Source organism: Galeopterus variegatus, unplaced genomic scaffold (assembly GCF_000696425.1).
Source record: "Galeopterus variegatus unplaced genomic scaffold, G_variegatus-3.0.2 Scaffold804, whole genome shotgun sequence".
Taxonomy (NCBI): Eukaryota; Metazoa; Chordata; class Mammalia; order Dermoptera; family Cynocephalidae; genus Galeopterus; species Galeopterus variegatus.
In genome coordinates this window covers 206180-233364 of record NW_007726915.1, presented here as the reverse complement: position 1 = coordinate 233364, position 27185 = coordinate 206180, and the positions used below count along the sequence as shown (strand labels likewise).

The window sequence follows — 27185 nt, the reverse complement described above, 5'->3', positions numbered from 1 at the left end:
TAATTGCACAGATTCACAGGAACTCTAACTTCTTACCAGCCAGTTACTTGGAATCTGAACATAAGACTGCACACTGTACTTTAGAGACCAAAACAGCTAGCCCCAACCCAAGTGCTCACCTCCCAGCTCTTGGTGGTTGGCTCGCTGAAGAAGTTGTCGATCATATTCAGTTCTTCCTTTTCCACCACCACAAAGCCTTGCTCTTTGGCGTCTTTCCCATAGACGTCAGGAGACCATTGAACAAAGAATGTGTACAAGTGATCCACCCTGAAAAACATGTTCGTGACAGGTGTTAACACTAAGTCCGCTTTCCTGGCAGCCACTCGGAGGGACTTGGGTACATCCAATGATCTTTTTCCTGCTTGGCAAATCCATTTTGCTAACTGGGAAATTTCCCACTGTCAGGATTATGTCTACAAGTAGCCTTCCAAACTCTGAAAATAAAAGGCAACAAATGAAAGCCAATGTCCACATGCACTGAGAAAAGGTTAAAACTGTCTTTTAACCTGAGGGAAAGATCAAGAGAAGGGGCATAAAACTGAAAAACACAACGAAATATTTACACCAAATTTTTTTTCCTTGCTGAGTCTTCATTTATTAGATTCCTGTAATCATTGAGAAAAAAATGTTGATCTGAAGTTTTAGCTGGGAACAAAGATAAACAATACTCCAATGGATGTTTTTATAGATCAAAGTACTGTTATATTGTAATTTTAATAAAATATCTTTGATAAATAGAAAGTGTCAGGAATAATACTAGCTACTATTTTAATATGAGAAAGGGACCTAATTTTGACTATGGCGTGTGCTTTGCTTCCAATTTCTCTATTCTCTTATATATATTTAATATATGAAGGTTCTCTAGCATCTCTGCAGGCTTCATCAGTAGAAATATGGCTAATTCCCAAGCAGAGGATAGGAACTCTCAGTTCCAGCACTTGCAATATCCCCTCAAGGTAGGACAGTCACACGTTCTCCGACCTCAGATTCCATACCTATACCCATCAAAGTAGGGGAGAGGGCAATGGGTAGGATCAAATGATCCTTAGTCTCTTCTAATTACAAAATGATAATTCCAATTTGCGGTTATTGGGGGACAATGTTAATTTATCATTAATTTTTAAAAACTTACAATTATGGGCCGGCCCGGTGGCGCACTGCTACAGTGCGCCGCTTGGGAGCATGGCGGCGCTCCCACCGAGGGTTCGGATCCCACACACAGACCGGTTCCCGCTCACTGGCTGAGCGGGGTGCGGACGCAACACCGAGGGTTGCGATCCCGTTGCCGGTACCGGTCCGGTCCGGTACGGGCGTGACACTGAGGGTTGCGATCCATTGCCGGACACAAAAAAAGACAAAAAGGAAAACAAAACAAAACAAAACAACAAAAAAACAAAAACAAAAACAAAAACTTACAATTACCTAAAAATATAATACTAATAGAACTAAAACAAAAATAGAAATGTCACGCACAATTCTGATATCCCAATAGATCACACTGCTTTTAGGTTTCCACATTCCTATCTGTTCTAGTCCACGTTACACAGTTTATACAGTTTTCTTTTTATTGTAATCAGAGTCAAGACATAATTGTTTGTTAAATGTAACATTATATAATACATGTTTAACACGCTGCTACTCTCTGTACTCATTCTTAATGGCTACATTTCATGAAACTAGTAAGTCACAATTAGCCTGTATTCCTATGTCATCAAGTTTTAGCTTGTTTCTATTTCTTTGATTATAGGAATAATGTTGCAATGAATATTTCACAGTCTAAGCCATTCACTATCTTTTGAATTATTTCTTCAAGATTAGTTCCCAGAAAAGGGATTACTAGGCTAAAGGGCATGATTTTATAGCTCATGATTCATCCTGCCAAACTGCTTTTGAAAGGCTAACTAGGTTACTCTGACACCAGCACTGCAGTTCATAACAACCTTGCTTGTGCTTTCTTTTTTTTAAATAAGTTTTTAATGAATTTAAGTTTTACCAACTCACTTTGCATTTCTTTGAGTGTTGGGGGTTGAACATTCTTCAATGTTTTCTTCCTGACTGAAGCTTTTCTTTTATGAATTGGCTCTTTGTCATTTGTGGTGTCAATGTTTTTCTTTTCAATTTGTGGGAACCTTTATGTAATGTAAACATTAACCACTATCAAATTGGTTTCCAAGGTGTTGTTTCCCTTTTAATATTATGTCTTTTTTTTTTTTTTTTTTGTCTTTTGTCTTTTTCCGTGTCCGGCAACGGATCGCAACCCTCAGTGTTGCCCCCGTACCGGACCGGGGACTGGCAACGGGATCGCAACCCTCGGCGCTGCCCCCGCGCCTCGCTCAGCCAGCGAGCGGGAACCGGTCTGTATGTGGGATCCGAACCCTTGGGCGGGAGCACCGCCGCGCTTCCCAAGCGGCGCACTTATCCAGTGTGCCACCGGGCCGGCCCAATATTATGTCTTTTCCCCCACAGCACAGAATTATCATCACATACTTTAAACGTCTATTTCCTTTTAGATTTCTTCTTCAAAACATGGAAAGTTGTCACTCAAGACAGAGTGTGTATCAGTGTATATGATATGCTACCATTTCCATAAAAAGAAATAGATACAGATATTGAATATGCTATAATTGTCCATGGATATGATATTTATGTTTCAATTTGGTGAGGCTATGGTTTCAGTTTTTGGTCAAACACAAGCCTAGATGTTGCTGTGAAGATATTTTTAAGATGTGATTAACATTTAAATCAGTAGACTTTGAGTAAAACCTCCATAATGTGGGTAGGCATCATTCAATCAGTTGAAGGTCTTGAGAGAAAAAGACTGAGGTCCCTCAAGATGGAATTCTTCCTTCAGACTTAATACTGCAACATCAACATAACATATATTCTATTGGTTCTGCTTTTCCTGGAGAACCTTGACTAATACAATGTACTACTCTGAAAGGCTGCAAAAGAAATGATCAAAATGGGAACAGAATGAAGTGAAAGACATTTTATATTGTTAACATCTTTCTTTAAACTATTTTAATATTTGGGGGCTGGCCAGTTAGCTCAGTTGGTTAGAGTGTGGTGCTGATAACAACAAGGCCCAGGGTTTGATCCCTGTATTGGCTAGCTGCCAAAAAATAAGAAGAAGAAATTATTTTAATATTTGGAACAGGTAGTGCATTTATATGATTCAAACATCAAAATTATATTTAAAAAGGCATATAATGAGAAGTTTCCTTCTCACTTACATCTCTGTTCACCCATGTCCCATAGGTGACCACCTTATTCATTTCTTATATTTGTAGCACTATTTATATATTAAAAATATATACCTTTTTTGCCTTCCTTTTCTTTATCATTATTATCGTTATCATGATTATTATCTCTATCTTGCTTTTTCACTTAGCAATATATCCTAGATATCTTTCTATCAGTATATAGATGTTTTCTTCATTCTTTCCTTTATAGCACGTAGTACTTACTATGTGGATTTACCATAATTTATATAACCATCCTCTATAGTCGGATACTTGGGTTGTTTCCAAGATTGTGCTGTAATAAGCAACACTATGATGAATTAACTTCATATGTTAGTCATTTAACTTGTGTACAGGCATAGCTATAGGATATATTCCCAGAAGTGGGATTGCATTGACAAAGGAACAATTCACCTATAATTTTGATATATAATACCACATTGTCTGGTATAGGCATTATATTATCTTTCCCTCCCACCACTAACTAACATGTATCTCTTTTGAACCCCTGAACTACCTTTACCATGTAGTATGAACTTCCATATTAAAAATTAACTTAGAAAACATGAAATAAAACACCACTCCAGAGAGGTTTGATAAATGTACAATTCGAAATCTCTTAGTTTTTTTCAATACAGTCATACATTGCTTAATGACAGAGATACATTCAGAGAGATGTGTCATTAGGTGATTTTATCATTGGGTGAATGTCACAGAATGTACTTACACAAACCTCGATGGTACAGCCTACTACAAACCTAGGCTATATGGTATAGCCATTATAATCTTATGGGACCATCGTCCTACATGTGGTCTCTTGTTGACCAAAACATCATTATGTGGCACATGACTGTACTTAAAAAAATTTACTCCATCTTAAATGTATTTTGGAGTGGAGCTGCGAACCAAATATGCTTCAGTATAACTTCTGGAAAAGGAAACATTTATTATGTGTATATCTGCATTGGATAAAATCCGTAGGCACAAGTGGTGTCCTAATCGCCTGTTGGCTAGCCTACTTGAGAAAGAAGAGCGGCCCCTAATACCTCGAAGCTAACCTGGCACTATCAGCTAGGCCTCGGTGTTGCACTCACAGCTAGGCCCTGGTATTTTCCTATTATTGAACATAAATAATTTCACAGAACACCTACATCAAACAAGACCACTCTATGACCATGACAAACCACAACAAAGACAAGACCACCTGTAATCATATCTGAATATAAAAAACCACATTGCCCAGCCACAAAAATGACCAAACATCTCCCTAATCTGGATCATATGAATGACTCTCTTCTTTATCAATTATAGCATTAATCTCTCTAGCTTTCCCTCTTTTTAGACAAGATTTAATAAAATACCCAATCCAAATTATTCCTCGCAGCTTTCCATCTAGAGCAAAGCCCTGCTTTCTTAAGTCCTCCCCAAAATCACCTAACACAAACCCAAATCCTTTCTAACACCCTCTTCCTGAGATGGTCCATGGCTCCCGGCCGTATGTGTTCTCACTCACTGCAACAAGACAACAACTCAACTCGTTCAGCCACAGGTGTGCTCCTGCTGGTCTTTGTTTAGACGGCATTGCTTCCTTTGACAATACCTCTGGGGTGACTCTTAGGGCACATGCTGCCCAGTCTCCGTTCCTGTTGCTGCACCTCCTACCAGCAGCCTCATGCCACTGCCTCAGGCCCTGGGACTGGCCAGTGGGCACTGTGCTCTGTGCCGGTGGGCAGCAGCCCTGAGCGGCCTCCCTCTCCCCTCAGGCATGGGCTCTTTCTCTGTGACCAATGGAGTCACCCCAGCCTCAGGAAGCCTCGGGTGAGGGGAGATGGGAAACTCAAGGGCACGTTTTGCAATGGGGCACCCTGATGGGAAATGTTCATGTCTTTTCTCTCAGACACTCGGGGGAACTAGCACACCCCAACTTCCCTCAACAATAGCCTCCTTTTCTCATGGAGGGAGGGCCCTCGTACTGTGCCTCTGAGGGAAAGCAGAAGGAATGAAGAATTAAAATGGTCGATTCCATAGGAGAAAATTAGAATTCATTTGGACTCAGTTACTTAAGCTTTAAGTTCCTGGACTCCAAATGGAAGAAATCAGTGTCCCTCTTCCCAGCTCTATTTCTGCTCAATTCTCTATCATCTGTTTATGTTATTTTTAGTATATAATGGGGGGTGGAGAATGGAAAGGATATGACTTCATCTTTTTCCCTTCTTGATTAGAGTTGCCTTAAGTTTATTTAACCTTATTCTTGGAATGGTTCTTTTTGAGTAACTGGATTTTCCTAATACTTAGTTCCCAGAACTCAACCCTGACCTCTAGAAACAAGCCTCAAATTCTGAAATTCCTCTCCTTGTCCCTCTGCCTTCCACCTCGCCCACTCCTTCCTCCTGACTATACTGGTTTTGCTCTCACCTCGACCTCTCCTCTTCCTCTTTCCCCAGCCATTGGGCCCTGCCTTGATCTTTCTATCTCACCCTTTCTGGTGGCCCTTAGAGGCTTATAGCTGGGATCCCTCTGCACCTGCCTTTCCAAACACCCTGCCACAGAAGCAGAAACACAATCATCTTTCTAACTCCTAACTTGGGATAATCAGTGTTGCTGGGTTTGCTTCTTCGTGCTTAATGGGTCTCCTTCAAATCAAAGATAACTAACCTTGGCTAGGAAAAACTCTCCCTTCACCTGGAAGCTCCAAACTCATGCATAGCTCTTCTCCTTTACGACTTGACCCATAGCTATTCCACACCTCTACTTTCTCAAGCTTTCATGCCACTCTCCCACCTGCCCCTCTCTGAATGGAGGATTCCTACAGCACTATTCTAATAATGTGCTCTCCTCTGCCATCCCTCTCAGCGATCTTTTTCTGCAGAAGAAGTAACTCCTCTTTTACCTGTTTTAACCCTCCTCTCTGTACTTTTGACAGTGCCACTCCTTGGTGAATTTCCTCCACTATTTCCACCCCACCTCTCCCATCTTTTCCATTCCTCTGTCTCCTTCATCTTGATCCATCAACCCATTTGTATTTCCCCATCCTTAAAAAATAAAATTTTCCGGATTTCTTCCTAAAGTCCCTTCCCATACCTCACTTTCCCTTGAGAGTATATTGTTAACATCTGGGCTAGTATATTTTCCCACACTTTTTCATTCCTGCATTCTTCTATTCTGATTTAATTAAACTTTTAGTACATGCCCTTTGTTGAGTCAAAGATACTTTCTAGAAGGAGGCAGAGTTTTTAAGTCTGGTTTCTTCCCTCTCCATTTTAGTGAAGCTGATTTTCTCAAAAGTCACCAACTGGGAAACTTGACAGTATCTCAGTCATCATCTGTCTTGACCTCTGAAAGCCCGTTGATGGCTTTTTGAAACTCCCTCAGCGACGCACCTTGTGGTCTTGGATGACTCACTGAACATCTCTAGGCCCCAGTTCCTCAGGACTCTATCCAGGGCCTCTGTCCAAGCCAGCAGGATTACCAGTAATGACAGCCACCCTGGCTGCTAATGGGTCCTGAAGCACTGGGTGTGGTAACAAACACAAGCAGAGAACTGGGTCAAGTACCGTGTCGTGGGAACCGTTAAGATTTAAGGAGGAAGCAGAAGTAGTCCTGGAGGGAGGCCAAGAACTGGCAGAGAGGTAGCAGCTGTCTTATAAAATCTTATAAAATGCAAGCCCGATCACTTCACCAAGCTGCATAAATTCTTCTGCTGTCTCCCCATAGGTTTTAGGATAAATTCAAGCTCCTTGGGGCTGTCTGAGATCTCTGTCTTGTGCCACTCTCTAAAATGCACTCTGTTCCAGCATCCATTCTGGCTCTGTGTTCACATTGTTGCTTTTTTTTTTTTCTTTTTAAAGAGTGTCAAAAGCAAGCCCGGTGGAGAAGCGGCTGAGGCTGAAGTCAGGGAAGACTTTCCAGCAGCCATGGGTAAACTGGTTGTTGTGGAAGGCAGGAGAGTCTGCTACAGGAGGAAGGGGAAGTGGAGAGAACATGTGTACAGAGCAGGGCGTGGCACTGAGAAAGAAGGACTATGCAATTGGGTCACTGGTGACTTCTGACAGAGGATTCTGTACTGGGGACAGGGCAGCTGAGATGCAGGAGACCCAGGCCCTGCCTTAAGACTGCTCAGGTGGCAGGGAGTAAACAAAAAATCCCAACACAGTACCAACATGACAGTGATAGAAGCTAGCGGGCATCTGAGCTGTGATGTTTCGTTTGAATAAAACCTCAATTGGTAGGGGAGGAATGCCCGACAGGGGGAATGAAAGAGTGAGACTTACACTTTGCTTGATGGAATGGGAGGAGATGAAAAGGAAGAAGATGGAGGGGGTGAGTCACTGGGTTACAGAAAGCTCTGGGCATAATAAAAATGCGCGAACCTTATCCTTAGGCCACTGTTTCCCAAAGGGTAGTAAGGGCAGCCCCAGTGACTTCAGAGAGTGTGCAGAAGAACGTATTCTAAAGGGTAATAAATACAACTAGTGTATTATATTTCTGATTTCACAGCTAATGCTGCTCAGGAAAATGCTAAGTAAAAAAAGATATGGAGATATTTCTGAAGGGCAGGATGTATGAGGACAGCTGAAGCTTGAGAAGTGCTGCTGTAGGCACTGGCAGGCCACACCCACGGTTTTAGCAGGGAGGAGGCACGGCCAGATCTGCAGTTTAGAAAGACTGCTGTGGAGCCAAGTAGGGAAGGCCAGGAAGAGACAGGACTAACTAGAACAAAGGCCCTGTTGCTATGGCTACAACAGTGATCCAGGCAAGAGATGATCAAGGCCAGACCCCAGGCGTGGGAGTGGACATGGGAGAAACCTACCATACACATGCCCAGGAACAAAACCAATCCATGTAGTAATAGTTAATACCAAAACCTGGCACTCGGGCTTCTGTTTAATTACAAATTTGGGCTTAATCAGATTTATTCATAAACCTCAACGGTCTTTATCTCCAACATAATGCTTCTTTAGGAATTCACCTCAAAGGAGACACCATATTCAAGTTACAAATCCCCATTTAGCAGGTAAACCTGTCATCTCTGAAGAAGAAATTCAAAAAAAGTAGATGACAGAAGTTCTTGGAAGGCAGCGCTTTCTCAGATATAACAAAGCACTGCAGACTGAAGAAGTAATAGCAGCAGCAACTAACTTCCATTGAGTGTGTGGACAAACTCATTTACTCTCATTGTAACCCCATGACATAGTCACTATTATTATCATTCCTATTTAATGATGAAGAAACAGATGCTAACACAGCACATTAGGGGTAGACCCAGATCAACACTGGGTCAGTTCATGGTCTTACGCAATACACTTTACCATGTCCTTTATGGTCAGTCCCACTGTCCTGGTTTTACTAGTGCATAAAAGCCTGTCACTAATAAAGCTGCAGGGTTAAGGGATAGAAAACCTTGATTAAAAATCTTTAAGAACTGGTGCTTGGAGCAAAATATTGTTTTACCTTTTATACCTTAGGCGTATGGATTTTAGGTATAATTACAATGTATTCTATTGGACAAGACTTACTACTAGTTAAGGTGAAATTTAATTTACTGTTGCCCACTCCGTCCCCTCCATATATATATATACATAATTTTTTTTTTACATAGCTATGAGATACAGTGAAAAAACGAAACAAAAAAGCAACTCACACATTTCTAAGTCAAAGACCAGAGCTCCCAAACTGGTGTCACCTGTTCCTAGCTGGAGGCTTTGGGAAAGTTCCTTACTCTCTGAGCTTCTAAATGAAGATAAAAATCCTAGTTCTTCTTATCAGTGTCTGGAGCATTAAATGTGAAAGGAAGTTCATTTTACTTTTAGACAAATCTCTTAGGAAGTCCCTTCTATATGATGATCTACAAACTTGCCATCACTTAAACCAACAAACTTGACAAGCAGTTAAGGCATTCTTGTCCTATCAAAGGCAACTTGACTCATAGGAAAAGAAATTGGGGGTTCACACAGAAAGATACAACCCCTAAACTACTCACTCAACTTAAAAATTGTGAGTAGAGCCCAGGGGGTTCTGAAGACGAGGGTGGGAGCCACGGGCCTCAGCCCGCCCACCACCTTCTGCAACCAGGCAGACCACAGAGCCGAACTAAAAGGCCCTGGGGCCCTGAGATGGGGGGGGGGGGTCCGCACAAGGGCCTTTGGCCTATCCCCACTTTCCATACCCGCAGAAACATCTTAGAGTGTACTTATTAGACATGAGCATTTCTACAGACTGTGTAACTTATCTGCTCATGTCCTTTACCAACTTTCTGCTTATATTTTTCTAATTCATTTGTAAGAGTTCTTTTTTCATTAAGAATGTTCATCTTTGTGTTAAATTTGTTCCTTATCACTTGACAGTAAAATTAATTAATAAAGTAAACATTCAAACAGTCTGATTTCCTTATTTTTTTTAAGATAATTTAAACAATAGTTTCATCCCAAATAATAACTGTGTGTTTTACTATAGCATGATGCTGATTCAAAGTGCTTTTATGTTCCTTAAAAAAATATTTTTTCCTATGGTAAAAACCAAAAAAAACCCCCTCAAAATTGTGAATATAAACCATTGAATAATTTAATAGCCATCATACTAAAAACATACTACAGAGTATATATGGCACAGAGAATGGGAAATCCTGAAAGGGAAGAAGAGAGAAAGAATGTGGCCTAGAAAGTACTGACACGCATGTGCATGCAGTTCTGCTGGTCACTTGTACTGCCAAATATAAACTATTCAAATACACTTCATCTAAAACCTTCTGAGGCTCCATTCTGAATACAGCAACAGAAGCTCAGCAGGGTAATGCATTCTTCACCACAGGGATTATTGCTAGAAACTATCACCTTTAAAAATCCAAGCTCAGTGGCCTGGCCCAAAGTCCTTATGTGAAAAAAATCATTTACCTTACCCTGTAAAGTCCTTCAGTTTCAATATTCTACAACTCCAAATTAAACCAATCATTAGTAGTGCCCTCATATAATGTCCATTTTTAAAGGGTCTTATGTCTATCAAAAGAAAACTTTATTTATAACATACCAACTACATGCACTTCTTTAGATCTAATGAACAGCAATGTGACTATAATTAACAATATCGTATCATATACTTGAAATTTGCTAATAAGTGTTCTCATCACACAACACAAAAAGTAAATGGTAACTATGTGAGGTATGGATACGTTGATTGGCTTGACTGTGGTGTTTCAAGTGTATAATATATATATGAAATCATCAAGTTGTACACCCTAAATACATACAATTTCTAATTGTCAACTATGCCTCAATAAATCTGGGGAAAAAGCACACTTCTTCATTTGGTTCACCGAAAATAGTAAGAAAGCTCTCTTTTGAGAATAACTGCTCAAAACAATAGTTGTAGTTATAAAAATATTTAAAAATAAATAAAAACTAAAAGTTTATATCAATATCAATGCTGGAGGCCTTAGGCTGGCAGCCCACAGCCTAGACTCAGCAGCAGATACATTTTTGTTGGTCTCCCAATATACTTAAAACTTGGGGGAGGGCCGAGCCCGTGGCGCACTCGGGAGAGTGCGGTGCTGGGAGCACAGCAGCGCTCCCGCCGCGGGTTCGGATCCTATATAGGGATGGCCGGTGCACTCACTGGCTGAGTGCAGTGCGGCCGGTCTCAAAAAGGAAAAAAAAAAAAAAAAAAAACTTGGGGGAGACTTGGCACATATAATACACATTTTAGTTTCCTTTGAAAAAGAGGAGAAGATCTAGCAACACCAGACCCACGTTGCCACATAGCTACAGAGGTACATAGCAGTTAGCTACAGAGGTATGCAGAGTTGACTGTTGCCCAGAGAAGGGCTCTGTAGTTAACCCTGGCCCCAAGCTTCCCTCACCCCTGTTAGTGAGCCTGGCCCCTGCCGGCATTTAGGTTTGTAATAATTATTGTTTTGTACAATTATTCCCAAACACTGTGTGCAGCACCCATTGGATTGGCAGGGATTATTTGGCCTCGGTGGAAATGGCCCCAAGCTACTCTCCAAAGCTACTCTCTCAAAGCTTGTTTCTCTAACAGAAAGCACAGCTACCACTGTGAAGAGCTCACTTATGAAGGGGGTTATTTTTTATCGAGCTTAATTCTGGCTATAGAGTCAATGATTAACTCAAGGCATTTGCCAAAGCTGGTAACTGAAGTTACTGAAGGGTGGCTGGTTAATGTTTCTGGAAGGTGATGAATTTCTAGAATTTTAAGTTGCTAAAACAAAAGGTAAAATGACCAGGATAGGAATGAAGTATAAGCAATATCACTTCAAAACATTTTAAGGTATTTTTAAAAAGTGGAAGTGAGAATATTTATATAAATGACTAATAATCATACAACATATTTGTTTAGCAGTTTTCCAAAATTCCTATTAAATAGGAAGAGAGAAAGAATTCCTCTAGGGATTGTTTTGGAGACCTTTTTGAGTTTTTCTTTACTACTGACATTCTCACCTTAGAACATCACAATAATATTACAGTATGACATTATGGTAGGTGGTACTTAAAAATCACAGGGTTTGTATTCTGCAATATACTTAGTTTGGCTGAGTACTAAGTTCTCGAGAAAGTACAGTATTTTAAAGAATGTTCAACACTATGGTCTTAGCACTGACATTATTAAAGATTCATAAAGAGTTCAATTTAGCCCTTATCCCATTTTGATCAGAAAACTCCACACTATCGTTAAAGATTTCATGCTGGAAAGTTAGGTCGGCTTATAAATCCTTTAATTCATCCTTTATTCTCTAAGAAAAGTACTAAAAAAATGCACTAATTCTAATTCTCTAAGAAAACGTTGAGAATTAGAACGCTCAGTGTTCATAAGGGTCCTTAAGACTTGGATATCTTCCCATTATAAAAGGAATTTAATAGGAGGATTGATTTCTTTCTTATGATTTTCCTTCCAATTATAAAAGTAATGCACGTTTACTAAATACACACAAATAGAATATTTAATGGCAGAGAAAGATACTCTTTTAAGTATAAGTAGTTTATGTTATAGTGTATATGTATGGTCTATACAGTATTATTAATCCATGCATAGAAAAAAAAGGCTGAAAGGCTACACAAATAAAATGAATTGTATTTAGCTCTGTGTAACAAAACCATGAGATTTTTATCTTCTTCTTTTTGTATTTTCTAAGTATTATACTCCTATGTGGGGTAAGGATGCCAGAATATTATTTCTCCCCCTGGAACCTGTGTGTTGTTCATCAGTCAAGGTAGGTTGGGAAAGTACGGTAATTGCCAGTATAGGAAGAGGTCATTGTAACAAAGTATTTGCACTGGTAGAGAATAGAGGGTGCCAATGTTTGAAAAGGTGCCAAGCTAGAAAGTCTCTAGACTTTTGGAGAGGTCAATAAAGCAACCAATGTCAGTAAAGCTACAGATTCAAGCAGATCAAGAAGAAGCTGAAAAAGTAGGCCAATCTTCAAAGGGCTTTTAAAAATAAACAAGGGAGTTAGACAATAGTCCTGAAGGCTTAAGATATTTTTGGGATAATGCAACAAGATCAAAATACCTTTTTAGGAGATTACTGTGGCCATAAGTTACAAAACAGGCTTTAAGGGGAAGAACTAGAGAATAGAAAATTGTATTTTAGGTACAAAGTGCTATGTTCACAATAAGAGTAAAGTAAAATAAGGTACCTGGATTAAGGTAAAATAAGATGCTTGGATCTTGTGATACTAGCTTTGGAGGATGGGATTTTGGTTTTTTGTTTTTGACCAGCTACCACTATAGCACATGAAAGTTCATTATAATAATGGGCCACTGCTAGAACCAACCTGCAACTAAATTAAAATATCTAATATCAGAGAACAGAAAAACAGGAATAAATGTCGAGAGGAAATTTTATTCAAGTTCTTTATTTTCATACAATGTTCTGATTAGACCATACCAATTCAATTAAGAAGTATCCATGGAGTGCCATCCATAAAATATCAACCACTTCCTCTCCCCATACTCATTGAAATACATCTGGCCAGATGGAAGGCACTTTAGCAATGCCCAAGGAGATGAATAAACTGGGGGATACTGCAAATTTCCATTTCCTCACTAACCAAGAAATGACTTTGTGTGTAAAAGGCATCCCTCCCCCAACCCCATTTCAGTGATTTGTCAGCCTAAGTAGAGTATAATTAATATAGTTTCAATTGCCTGCTCTGATGTAGGGTGATGAGAATGAGATTTGAAATCAAATGGATTTGAGTATAAGTCCTGGATTTGATATTTGCTATTTTGAGCAAAGTGTTAAAACTCAAGCCGGTGTGTTCGTTTCCTCACTTGTAAAATAGGAATAATACCACAGGCCTCACACAGAGCTATTTTACATTGTGCTTAGCACAGTCAACGAGGGCATCAATTAGTGTTCTGCCTGCCCTCTTAACCCTCTCTGATTTAGACCTGGGGAAATTGATAGCTGACGTGGTGGGTTAATTTCTTTGATATCCCCTTTGAGTTTTTAAAAGTGGCAATCCTACTTTGGATCATAGTATCATCTCTGTAAAAGTATGTGCTTAAACAGAATAATCTAATACATTTTATAAGGCTGCAATTCAGGAACCAGAATTATATCAGGGTCTAATGAAGCTTAACATACAAGTTTAAACATGAATAAGATTTCAGAGTGATGGCACATCATGAAAAGCTCAGTACTCATGGCTTTCAGGCTTTACTCTAAATATTCCAGAACTAAGATTGAACACTTTTAAAAAACAGAAGATACAAAGAGAGTTAAAAGGTAGATCCTTACAAGGATCTGTTAAGAACTAGTCACTCCTAACAATGCAATATAGCTTTGGTGGCCAAAAGGTTACTATATGGTCTTCATATATCTGGCTGCTTCTTCCCAAAATGTGCAAAAGAGAAATAAATCCCAACGTGCATTTACTATAGCAAAAATTTAAAACCAAAAGAGATTGGAATAACACAGGCTTTAAATATACTGTATGTGTGGATAGCCAAGTAATCTCATAAAATTAAAATTGGAGATAAAATAAATTGTATGCTATACCAATACCAGAAAAAACAGTAGAGAACAGAAAATAAAACTTAAATTCCTACAGAAGCCTATTAAGAGAGTGGCAATTATGAGCATAAAAGACTACTTTAGATAGAGCTAAAAACTAACCATGGAACATAGTTAACTATGAAACATCTATTACTTGTCCATGGGACTTAGCTTTAATCCATTTCCATCTTACTTATTTTAAAGGCTAGATAATATAAAATCAATTACTATAAAACATTTCAGAGATTAAAAGACCATAAATAATTGGAAAGAAGAGAACAGTTTTAATTTGAACAGGAATGTTTTAGTCCGTTTTGTATTCCTATAACAGAAATACCTGAGACTGGGTAATTTATAAAGGAAAGCGGTTTATTTGGCTTACGATTCTGGGACAGCTGCATCTGGCATGGGCTGCAGGCTGCTTCTACTCATGGTGGAAAGTGGCAGGCAGCCGGCGGGTACAAGCAGATCACATTGCGAGAGGAAGCAAGAGAAGGTGCTAGGGTCTTTTTAAAAGCAAGGAGCTCTGGCGGGAACTAATAGAGGGAGAGCTTACTCATTAATCCCCCCTCCCCCAGGGAGAGCATTAATCTATTCATGAGGGATCCGCCCCCATGACTCAATCAGTTTCCAACACTGCCACATTGGAGATCAAATTTCCACATGAGTTTTGGAGGGGACAACACATCCAAACTACATCAAGGAATTATTTGTTTTTTTCTAAACAAGGAAATTATCTGTTAGTATTGAGAAAGAAAAGGTAGTTGAACATCTTTGGGAAAATGTTGACCTAAAGAAGAGATGACCTTTTAAAAAAATGAGGGCTGGGGGGTTTCCGGCCCGGTGGTGCACTGGAGAGTGCGCCGCTTGGGAACGCAGCGGCGCTCCCGCCGAGGGTTTGGATCCCATGTGGAGACCGGTTCCCGCTCACTGGCTGAGCGCGGTGCGGGCCCAACACCGAGGGTTGCGATCCCGTTGCTGTTCCCTGGTACGGGTGTGACACCGAGGGTTGCGATCCCGTTACCGGTCAGTAAAAAAGATAAAAAGGAAAAAAAAAAAAAAAGAGGCCTTGAACACTTGAATCTATTCTTAGGGCTAGGTAACCATGTAGAACTCTGGAGAAACAATATAAACTACAGAAAATACTATTACTGGTAACAAATTAGAATCTGACACACATATATAACATGGATAGCACTTTTTAAAAGGACAGATATCTGTGTGCTCATGTGTACATTACTCATTTTTATTTGAAAGTACAAAAATCTCAGTTATTACAAGGTGCTTGAGAATGTCAATTGTGCTTGACATTATGCAACAAAATATGCTTTCTAAAACGGAATCAACTTAACTTATGAATTACCTTATTAACTTACTATTAATTATGAATTATCAACTTAACATGATGAATTTATTCTAAATATGTGTGCAGACATAAAACATAACTTATAAATCAAAGGTTTGCTGACCATAATTAGAAGTTAACTAGAGAAATGGCATTTTAGAATAATTTTTAACAAATAAGCGTATTACACATTTGTATATTAAGGCATAAATAAATTTTTTTATTATTAAAGGAGTCATATAAAAACCCTCCGGCCACTATTGGCCTCATCTTACATCAAACAAATATATAAAAAGTGCTCACTCAACTTTAACATAAAACATTTAAAAGTTACATTTGTTTCTTTTTTCATCTATCAAACTGATAGAGATAAAGAATCATAATACTTAGATTTCCCAGCATGTGAGGAAAAGAGCACTCTTATACAGGTGGGTGTATAAACTGCTGCACTTTTTCATGTGCACCATGTATTTAAAACCTTGAACATGTTCTTTGACTTGGTAAGACTATGAAGGATTTTACAAAGATGTTTAATGTAGTTTTGCTTATAATGGCAAAAAATTCAAAACAACCTAATATCCAAACTAGGGGCATGATTAAATCAATCAGAAAACATAATGGCGATGCTAACTATATTATTTATATACATATAATAACATAGTATATGGGGTGTGGAAAATGTGCTCAATATGTTAAGAGGAAAAAAGCCAATTGTGAAATAGATTCTGCCTCACACAATCTATTGTGAAATAGATTCTGCTCCTTTTGGCTTATGTGTATGTTCAAGTGTTGCTAAAACTATCTTAACACAATTATTAAGTACCCCAAAATTTTTTTAATCATATAATTTCTCCCTTTCCTTCTCTCCTTTCCCCTCTCCTACTAGTTTACTTATTATACAAATCACATTAACCAATTAATTCATCCTGGTTTAAACAGTTATGCATGAGTTGGCAAATTCTACATAATTTCTGCTGTTTAATATTATTTCCGTCTTATTTATTTTAAAGGCTTTATAATATAAAATCAATTATTATAAAACCTTTTTAGAGATAAAGAAGCCATAAACAATTGGAAAAAAAGAGAACAGTTTTAATTTGAATAGGAACTATTGGCTCTTTCTAAACAAGGAAATCATCTGTTATAAAAGGGAAAAAAAGACAATCATAGTATTTAAATAAGGAAGTTAAAACATTTTTTAAATGAAATTCTTTGCAAAAAGGGTTTTAAGAAGTTTAAGCTTTGTAAACAAAATATATGCAGATAAGTAATTACAGTGAATATGTTCAAGTACAATAAAGTTTTAAGTAGTTAAGTCCCTAAATTATTTAGCTATTGTGGCTCACAACTACTTTCAAACGGTGCATAGGCCCAGGGCTAATACTTAACCAGTAGTTTTCAATGTGAATCGATTCTGTCCTCTAGAGGACACTTGGCAACGTCTGGAGATACTTTGCTTGTTACATTTGGGGAGGTATTACTGGTAGCTAAGTGGGTAAAGGCCATGGATGTTGCTAAACATCCCACAATTCACAGGACATCTCCCCACAACAAAGAATCATGCAGCCCAAAATGTCAACAGTGCCAAGGTTGAGAAATCCTGTACTGGATGATTAGAATACGATGGAATTATCTACTGTTCTCATGTTTAAATTAGCACCAAAAGTGAGAGTAGGAAAAGCCAGATCTCCCAGGCTTACAGATTGAGTTCTGAAAACTGCAAATCTTCCAAGTACACCACTGTCATCCTCAGCTGATTCCGGAGAAGCACCTCATTCTGCGGTTGACATGCACTTAATCCCCAGTGAATCTGAGTATGTTTTAAGTGGCAGATGTACAAGAAGAAACTGCCAACTTTCCTGGACTCACAGTGGTCTTAGATCTTGTGACAAGTTCTACCAAGATAAATACAACTATTATGTATTTAGACAGTTTTTAATTACTTCACATCTCTAATTTCTAGTATCTAAAATTTAATAAGAATTGCTGTGGGGAAAAACACCCACCAAAAACAAAGGAGATAAAGAGAGACTATGCAGGGTTTTCATCACTGCCTTCCCTGCCCTCTTCTCCCCATTTTCTTACTTGGTGAACTATTCATTGCATGATGGAGTTAAGCAACCCATAGAGCACATCGTAAAGGAAGAAGGAGTGATTTGGTAGAGTTAATTTCTTTGTAGTAATATAACAAAAAGGAGATAGCAAACCTTAAAAAAAAAAAGTATTGGGAACAATAGAGAGGAATAATGAAACATTAACCTAGGAAGGAAGACATTGCTAGGGTGACCTCACCCTGCTGCCAAAACTCCAATAGATACTTGGATCCTTATACAGAAAGGCAAGTAGAAACGTTAAGTTTGATGTAGCAAGGGAATCTAGAAATTATTATTAGAGTGAGAAAAGCACTGCATGCCACTTCTTAGCTCCCCATTAAAGATTCTGTCAAGCCTTAAATCCTGAAGAATTTCATACAGTGGAAATGAAAATGAGTTTATTTCTTACTGTGCACTTAGAGGTCTAGATAGAAATTAACTATAGTACTGTCCCATCTTTGTCCTCTTATACTAAAATGTGGGCTCCTTTAGAGCAGGTAGACATGCAAATACATAAAGAAACAATTACAACAAAATTTTTTAACATTTACACGAAAAAACCCTTTTGTTATTAACACAGTGTGATATAGTGCTTCCAAGAAAATCTTTGATTAATAATTAGTCAAAGAAAAAAAAATAAGTATTACAGGTTTTTTGCTACCCAAAGACAGATAAGTCACGGACACTATAAAAATACAATACAGTAGAATTTAATAAGTGACCTACTTCAAAAAGCTCACAAAAACCTCATGTACAAGCATTCAAAGAGAAGTACTATTTCAGTATTAAGGATTTCTTCTGTGTTAAAGAATGACAGTAAAATAATTACATGTGTGGGATCGCTACAATTATTCTACACAGGCCCATTATAAATAATAAAATTGAAAACAAGCCCTATTTTCTTATATTATAAACAAAACATTTTCCCAGAGAAAATGTGATATATATGATACGTAATTTTTCTGATAGATGACGAAAGTCCACACTACGCACAATGTGGCTGAAAGTTTCAGGGCTTTGTTTTCCTCACCTATAAAATCAGGAATCGGTAAAATCCTAAGGAACTGTTCAGCTGTGAAATTTCTAATTCTAGGACCCCAATTTTAACGGGCCTTCAGAAATGTATGTAGTTTGCTGAAACATTTTTAAATAATAACAAAAGACACTTTTTTTTCTCTCCAGTATCCTTAGTTTAAAACTTCAGTGAGATACTGTGGGGGTTGTAGGCATAGGTAAAGACTATATCACTTAAATGCAAAACAAATTATGTTTAGTATTCATGTTAATGTGGATTTGTGTCTAAGACAGAGAAAAGCTATTAGCAAATTCATTAATAAAAATCTTATTATTCTGCACATTAAACTATAATTTTTTAAAATGAGACAACTCTCTTGATGAGAATTATCATTCTGGCAAATTATCAGCCAGACCGTGTGCCCTTGCTCAGAATCTAATTTTGTTTCATTGAGAATTCATGCCAAGGAAGCTTGCTGAGTGTATTTGTTCTTGGCAGGTGTGTTAAGTCAAAAGGTCTACCCAGATGATGATGTTTGATGACCAGTTAGGAAAAGGCAAAATGTGTGGGTTTAACAATTTTGAAAACTGATTGTAACACTTTTGAAAGACATTTTTATTCTACGTATACAAAAGGAAAACACTTGTTTTTTTTTCTAAAAAGAGTATTTCCAAAATATTTTTACTATAAGGACATCCTCAATGATGTACTGATGAAGAATTTCTATGCCACTATCCCTGCTATCCTTGACTGTCACATAACCAATAAAATATCTTCGTTGGTAATTTAAAAATATAAAACTCTCTAGAGATATATGGCCCCTCCAACCAGGAGATCACACGCCACATTTCTCATGCTGCTGAGTCACAGATACTCCCTCCATAGGGCCAAAGAATCTTTCGTTCCCTAGAATTATAAGCACTTTAGAAATTGCAATCATGCTGCTTTACTGCACTTAGAGCGGTTTGGATCTGCTCCATGGTATTCCATTATTCTCAACAGAAGAGCACTTCCGAATACCGGCACTTGAGAATGTCTAAATCTTCTTTCATTTAAAAATCAACTGGGTACAGAGTTAGGAAAGTGGTTCAGCACACAGTGCCTATGATGACCTCATCTTTGCTTTATTAAAACCACCCTTAAGCAAAAAGCCACTCAAATAATAACTTTCTTGAAATTCTAAAATCTACAAATAAGAGAAAGATCTTATTCCAGAATAAAACTAAGTATTTTAAGACAAAGAATATCAAAATGTGATTAGAATCAAATTCACCAACAGACTTTCCATTTTAGCCAAACTCACCTCTCCCGAGGAACAGCAAACCAGTACTCGGGCTGCTTTCTTCGTTTGCCGTACTGCTGGACCATGGCTGCAGTGTGAGTGGCAAAGGACTTCCTCATTGGTTTTCCCACTTTGATGCACAGAAACATGGGTGGGGTCTTGCTTTTCTCTTCTTTTGAAGGAAGTATATCTGAATCACACATGAAAAAAACCTCCCTTAATATTGACAATAAACAGGTGACAATAAAACTTTCCAACTTAGAAAGAATAGTGTCTAGTCCTCTCTTTGTCAAAACATATGGCAGAAACATCAGACAACTACATTATATTAAGACTAATGAATATTTCAGAACTTCCTCAGCACAAAAGGGAAAAACCTGGGATGTTTCAGGTTGGACTACATCATGAGATGATACATACCAGAAATAAGCATAAAAACCAATACAATAGCAAAAAACGAAGAAGTGAGACAATCCACAAGAATACATATTAATGAACGGTACTAAGGACTCAATTACACCATAATACAATTCCGTTTAGAACTGAAATCTCTTTAAAAACATTTTAAACTCCTTGAGGTTTTTAGAAATTCAAGGGGAAAAGGGAAAGTTACTTAAAAGATTTTTTAAAAAGTAAACTACTTTTGAAGCAGAAATCTGGAAATCTATATCATGGTTCGAGTTCCAGAACAGATATCATATCTTGCTAATTTTTTTTCCCAATTATTAATGCTATCAACAAGAATACACTCTGAGAAAACCCTGCTCTCAAATAATTGTACTACTTTTGCTATTACATTGCAAGTTTTAGAAAGGCAATTATGCAGCAGAATATAAAGACATTAAAGGAAAACAGCTTACCTTCAATAGGTACCTGAATTCTCTTTAATAGCCATAACTGAATTTCAGATTTATTATCCATTTGTGCACCCTGACAGCTGTTGTCCACAGTATATTCCAAAGAAGAGTCTAGAGACTCTTTGGTCATATTTCCTTCTGTAGAAGAGTCTAGTTTCAGTGCAAGGGACTCTCTTTCCTTCACCCAGGTTTTATCTGTCTTGTTATTGCCCTCAGTTGGGGGGTCACCTGCCTGGGGAAGAGAACTACTAAGGGTGATGTCTATTCCCATTGATTCAATATTTTTACCATCACTTAATTGTGCCTTTTGCAAATTTTCAGGTAACCGTGACCCTTCTTTATTCTTATTTAGGTAATATTCAATAAGTTTAACTTTATCAAGATCTTCATGTATGTTCAATGTGTTTTCCACCTGGCTCTCTGGAGAACCAGACTGCTTGTCCACTTCTGGCATAATATCTTGCTTCTCACAAGTTTCTAGATCTAGGGCCCCCTTCAGTTCAGCATCACTCTCTGTTCCTGGAAAGTTCAGGGCTGACTGCACCTGCATTTCTACAGCAGAACTGGTTATTTGTGACTCAGCCTTCTTTTGCTCCTCTGGGTCAAGAGAAAGGCACTCCTTCGAGGTGTCTCTTTTGTCCATTCCACTATCAGTTTGAGAAGAAAGGTCTTCCAAGTCAACAAAGTCATCATCTTCCCCTAAAAGGGAGTTTTCTTTGGCTGTAGATTCAAATGCAGAGTGAGTGTCAGAAGGTTCCCTGCTGAGCTTAGTCACTGTGGGAGATCCACTGGTTGTCTCCCTAGAGGATTCCAGTTTCTTTAATTTTTCTGACACAGAGCTGCTTGAGGGCTTTGTATGTGTGTATTCTGTTGACTTCTCCAAAGGTCCTGTTGATTTGGAATCCGAAGTAATGGTTTTCTCTCCATTCTGCTGACGTTTTTCCTTGTTGATGGATTTGAATTTACTGAATGGGTTGATATCCTTTTCTGAAGCCAGGTCTTCCCATTCTCCAGGCCTGTACAGAGGACAAAGATCCTGAGGTAGGTCACTGTTGGGGAAAAATGGTGGGTGCACATGGAATGTTAAAAATAAAACCAAAACCAAAATGGAGGAAAGGCAAAAAAAAAAAAACCAAAACCCAACTAAAAACCAAAACATAAATATACCGCAACTTAAATTTATGTTTAAATGATTACAGAGTATGAAAATGAAATCAAGAAATTGACTTCAAAATAAAATATAAGTCAACTAAAGGAAATGGTGAAAGAATGAACCATGAGAGCTGCATATCCTACTAGAAACACATGAATGGTTTTGGGAGTTACATATGAACATGGAGATGTCACTCATGAGATTTTTAAGTATGAAATAATAATGTTTCCAATTTTCATAAAGGAAAGGACAAAGCAGAAGAAATATTTTAGTACCAGTGACTACAATTCCTTAAATATTCAATGTGTTTCCATTTTATAAAATAGTAAAGCAAACAATACATTAATTCTGAAAGACTCATTGACTTAGTAGCTAATCATTTAACTGCACTATATAAAGTGACTGACCTTGAACCCTGACTCTGGGTTTCATGGCTTAGATTCTGATGCTTCCAATAACAGACACCCTTCTTCTCCCAAAGGAGCTGCAAGAGGAAGCTTCCACTATTATTGTGGATATATAGCAGTAGCTCCATTTTACAGTTTAAAAATTTAGAGAAGCAAACCTTATCAAAAAACATCTTATTTATAATATTTAACTTAAATTTCTTAATTAAACATCTCTTTTACTTTATAACAATATCACTTTACTTTATGGCAATGGGGCAACTGGTTTATCAGCTGAAACATGTTGTCTTCAGATGTAGTCCGTTATTTTTCCTTAATAACAGATGCTTTACTGAACAGATTTGAATTACATGAAAATATTGATTAAAAATGTTCTCCTGAGCTTAAAATAAATGATCACACATACTTTTTAAACTATGACTGGAAATATCTTGAGTAACCCCATATTTCTACTTATCACTACTAGTAGTCGTGCCTCTATTGAGTCGAAATGCAGAGATATAAAAGAGCTTTTTAAAAATAAAAATAACATTTTAAATTTCAGAAATATTTAAATTTTAAAAAAGGCAAGATCATTTTCAGGTGATACTTTATCTATTACTCTGGCTTCGAAACAAGTGGTTATGACAATAAAGCAACAAAGTATCAAGCAGTTCTCAAGTTACAAGAAGACTGTCTCCCTAAAGTTATTTTATAAATCACTTGCATGAAATGTTCATGCTTTTTCCAACATAAAAAAAAGCCTATGTAATTGTCAGGCTCTGACAAATGCTTTAAAAAGCGTCTTTAATTCATAATTCATTTTAATTCAGTAAGCATTCATTGAGCCTGTAAGTGCCATATTCTAAAATATGATTGTGACGGTCTCTGTTCTGCAGGAATTTGTGTACACAAAATGTTCTTCCCAACACTAGCATCCCAGGAAATGTTAAGGATGCTTCAATTCTTCAGTCAAAAAAGTTAGTTTAATGTGGCATAATCTCCATATTGGAACTCAATATTTAATTTGGCATATTACGGGCTGTATGAAAGAAGCTCAGCTCTTCACATACTTGATTAAGATGCAAAACTTTCTTCCATAAACATCCAAGCCCCTTTCTCACTGCGTCCATCCTTACCTAGCTTGACCCCACAAAGCATACATTTAGCTGCATTCTAATTAGCCTCCTAAATTACCTGCCCACCTCCCCTTCTCTTCTACCTAATTCAAGCTGCCAATTCCCTACTTGGGATTAATTTAGCCATCTGCTTTTTCTGCACTGCAGCTGCCAAGCGCTTCTGAGGCAAAGTACATAATGGTGTCAACTGGCGCTGTTGTTAATTAATGTTTTCTGGACTTAGTCAGGCACCTAATGACAATCAATAATTGCTTCAGTTGTTCCCCTCCTACTCTCTGCGGCAGCTGGAGTTACAAAACGTCCTGCACACGCATGAAAAAAATACGAAACTTGAAGGTGAGGATAGAGATTTTTATACCACACACACGCTTTTAGAAACTATTTGCACACTGCAGCTAAATAATTTGTATTTATTGTTTTACCGTTAAACTTTTAGTAATAATGACATATTAACCAATTTTAAACAGTCAATGGACTTCTGAAGACAATACAAAGTTTATTTCACAGATTGCACTCACACATTCTGTCTTGCTCATTTGGGCACATAATGTTCATTAGACTAGAAATCCTTTATATGCCTGCATCCAAGGCAGGAATCAATGCACAACCCTGAAATAATTTCAACAAATTAGGAGCCACTTCTTAACTCTCTTCTCTTCCCCCAAGTCACAGCATTATTCCTGTATCCTAGATCATTAAACATAATCTCACACTGAGAGAAATTTTTCTGTAAAGATGTATCTCCCTTTCTACTATTAGACAGAATACTTAATATCCTAGGCTGGAGCTGTACAATATGAGTAGTACTACTCAGTTAGAAGCCACCTTCTGGCAAGAAATGCTCCTATCTGTTTGGCCATTCACTTCTAGACCTAACTATATCTTTACCTATTCTAATTTTCTTTCTTCTTGTCACAGAGAATCCAATATTCACTCCTTTCCAAAACTAGCTCTATCACTTCCTCTCCTCCTTCCAATCTAAGATTCCAAGGCAGCTAGACATTCCCTTCCATGGGTTCTCATGAAATGCTGTGTGCACTTCTATGTTTACAGTGCCATTTAATTACGACTTCTCTCCATGTGTCTGCTGCACCCGTAGACTGCAGGTTCCTTGAGGGCAGGGCCATGACCCACTCATCTTCGTGTCCTTGGCGCAAAAGAGGCACACACTAAGATGCATTAGAAGCCTCAATCCACATGGATAACAAGATTCCCATGGAACAATGAATGGAGAGAGTTTCAAACATAAAGTAAAAGTTCAAATAATAACTGCCTACACTTACCAAGCACCAGGCTATTTTCTAAGATTGTTGGTATAGCAATGCATTTAGTGCTTACAGCGGCCCTGTAAGCTGAAGAATACTATTAACTTCATTTTACAGATGAGGAAACTGAGACACAGACTGAGTAACTCATGTAGGTCATGGAGCCTGGGAATCCCAGGCAGTCTGGTTCCACTCCTAATCATCACGCAGTGCTGCCTCAACTGCTACACACCTCCTAAACCCTAAACCTGTCACTTGAACACTTCTGGCAGCACAACTTAGAAACTACCTCAGTGCCCGTGTTCTGGTGGTAGTTTCTGTGGCTTGGGGTTGGGTACAGGCTGAGTTGGATCAGATGCTAAGGACAGCAGGAGTCCATGTGAACCTGCTGGTATAACCCCCCAGGGACTCAGTGTCTGGGTTAATTCCCTAGTTCCCCTACCTTCTTTTCATATGAGTCCTGAGAGCTAGTTTCCCTCTGCACTGTTAGAATCTACTGAGGGGTTTTAAAGATTTTTACTGCTGGCATTTGTAGAAAAACGACATACTGGCAAAAGGACAACCAGAATCAGATTATCCCTATAGTTTAATCGAGTCCCTAAGCTTTCTTAACTCTTTCTCTTTCTTCATGGGGAACTCCCTTTTTTACAATACACCTAGTATTGTAAGGCAAAAGTAATCAGAACTAAAGGAATAATCACCAACATTTCAGAGAAAAAGCAAACCAATATTACTCCCCCATTCACACCACAGGGGAGGTGGCTACCATACTGTCTACTCAAACCTCTTTCCATGCAGGATTAGGAGAGGAAGAGAGACTGCCTTTCCTAGAATTTAAATTATGGCAAACATAACTCTCCTTAATTAAACCCAGAAGGAAACATTATGCTGTTATTGATAATCGAACTAAAATTCTTTCACAGAAATGTCATTTCTTCTTTCATAAATTCATTAAAAAAATGCATTACTTTTCAGAAAAATAAGCCAAATGAATACCATTTTTACATACTGGCTTTTTTGCTCTTCTCCTTTAAACCTTTATATGTTCAACTTTCCCCTCTCACTGACTTTATTGTTTCCATTTCTTCTCATTTTTCTATTCTTTAAATTTAGTGCACACATCTTCCACCTCTGAATTCACCTCTACACAATCCCTCCATCCTGCAAATGCCCTCATTTTTAATTGCATTTAATTCTCTCAACACCCCTTTATTGGGGTAAGCAAAGAAATGTGTCTTACGATGGTAAAGCATCTTTGATCTTCATGTGGGAAATGTCATTGTAGAGCGCAATGGAGACAACCTCTTCCATGGGGCAGATGAGGCCATACTCCTCACACCCATTTTCAATAACCAGGGGATCGGACTTATGAGGGTCAAACATGATGTTGTTAGGAGTGACAATCATGACACCTCCAACCACACCCTGCAGGAGAAAGGGACAGGACAGAATCACTTCAGGCAAACATGCTTTCAGCAACCACCACAGAAGCTTTAATTAACTTACACTGCTATGCCACTGACTTTGTGAACCACAGTTGCCTACGCCATCACTTGCTGTCTCTGAGTGCTAAAAAAACAAGCTGAAGAAATGCAATGATGGGTGCTCAGTGGCGAGGCAGGCAAAATGGACTTGTGTCCCTGTGGAAATCACCTGAGCCTGGTCCTAGTACAGCTGCCACAACAGTACAACTGCGGTGTGATCCCAGTTCCCACATGCACATCTCAGATTCCCTAGTTCTCCGTAAAATGAGAGTGGCTCTCCCAAGTGCTTTTTTGATCAAGAGCATGGTGCTTTTCAATTCACTTAGCAAGTCTTTACCACATGTCTAACAAGTGCATGGTCCATGCTAAGGGAACAGCTGTCTCAGGGTCATGGTGCCAAAGAGTAGTCCCAGTATTTTTCTCTAAAATACTTAGGAAGCCCACATCCAGCCAAATTCAACATAAATAAAAATATATAATTGTTGCAGCCAGAGCAAATATAGCTGAACTATGGAAATTAAAATAAAAAAGCAGTAGCCTGGTGTGATCTTAAAGTCTGAAGCTTGGTCAAATTATGTTATATAACTTAACAGCCACAGGGATATTGGCTACCATGGATGGCAAGATACAGATAATGCCCATTAGGTAAATAATTTATTTTGGTATTCTTAATGAGTCTAGCGATCATCTTTCTGAAAAGTTTTGTATTTCAGGCATTACTTATTTGCAAAAGTTACAAATGTACATCAATAACATATTTTCCTATTATTTCGAACCTGATATGAAGTCTCTAGTATAATCACAGAAAATCACTTTGTATCAACATAGCTCCTTCTTCAGAGGCTCACTGAAAGCTGGATTAGTTCTTTGTAAAAAACAAAACAAAACAAAACAAACAAACAAGAAAAAACCAC

At 38.1% G+C, this 27185-nt stretch overlaps 1 protein-coding gene across 6 annotated transcripts in view; it reads right to left on the bottom strand.

The window, feature by feature from the left end:
- The window catches only part of NCOA7 (nuclear receptor coactivator 7), a 127362-nt gene that overhangs the window by 17953 nt on the left and 82224 nt on the right, over positions 1 to 27185 (bottom strand). For 5 of the 6 annotated variants that reach the window (XM_008572532.1, XM_008572531.1, XM_008572536.1 and 2 more), the window contains exons 8-11: positions 26028 to 26212; positions 20848 to 21893; positions 20009 to 20177; positions 120 to 267 (exon numbers count right to left, since the gene is read on the bottom strand). In XM_008572532.1, coding sequence (XP_008570754.1) covers positions 120 to 267; positions 20009 to 20177; positions 20848 to 21893; positions 26028 to 26212 — 1548 coding nt within the window. The remainder of the gene's footprint in view (positions 1 to 119; positions 268 to 20008; positions 20178 to 20847; positions 21894 to 26027; positions 26213 to 27185) is intronic. The other variant, XM_008572535.1, reaches the window with a different exon arrangement.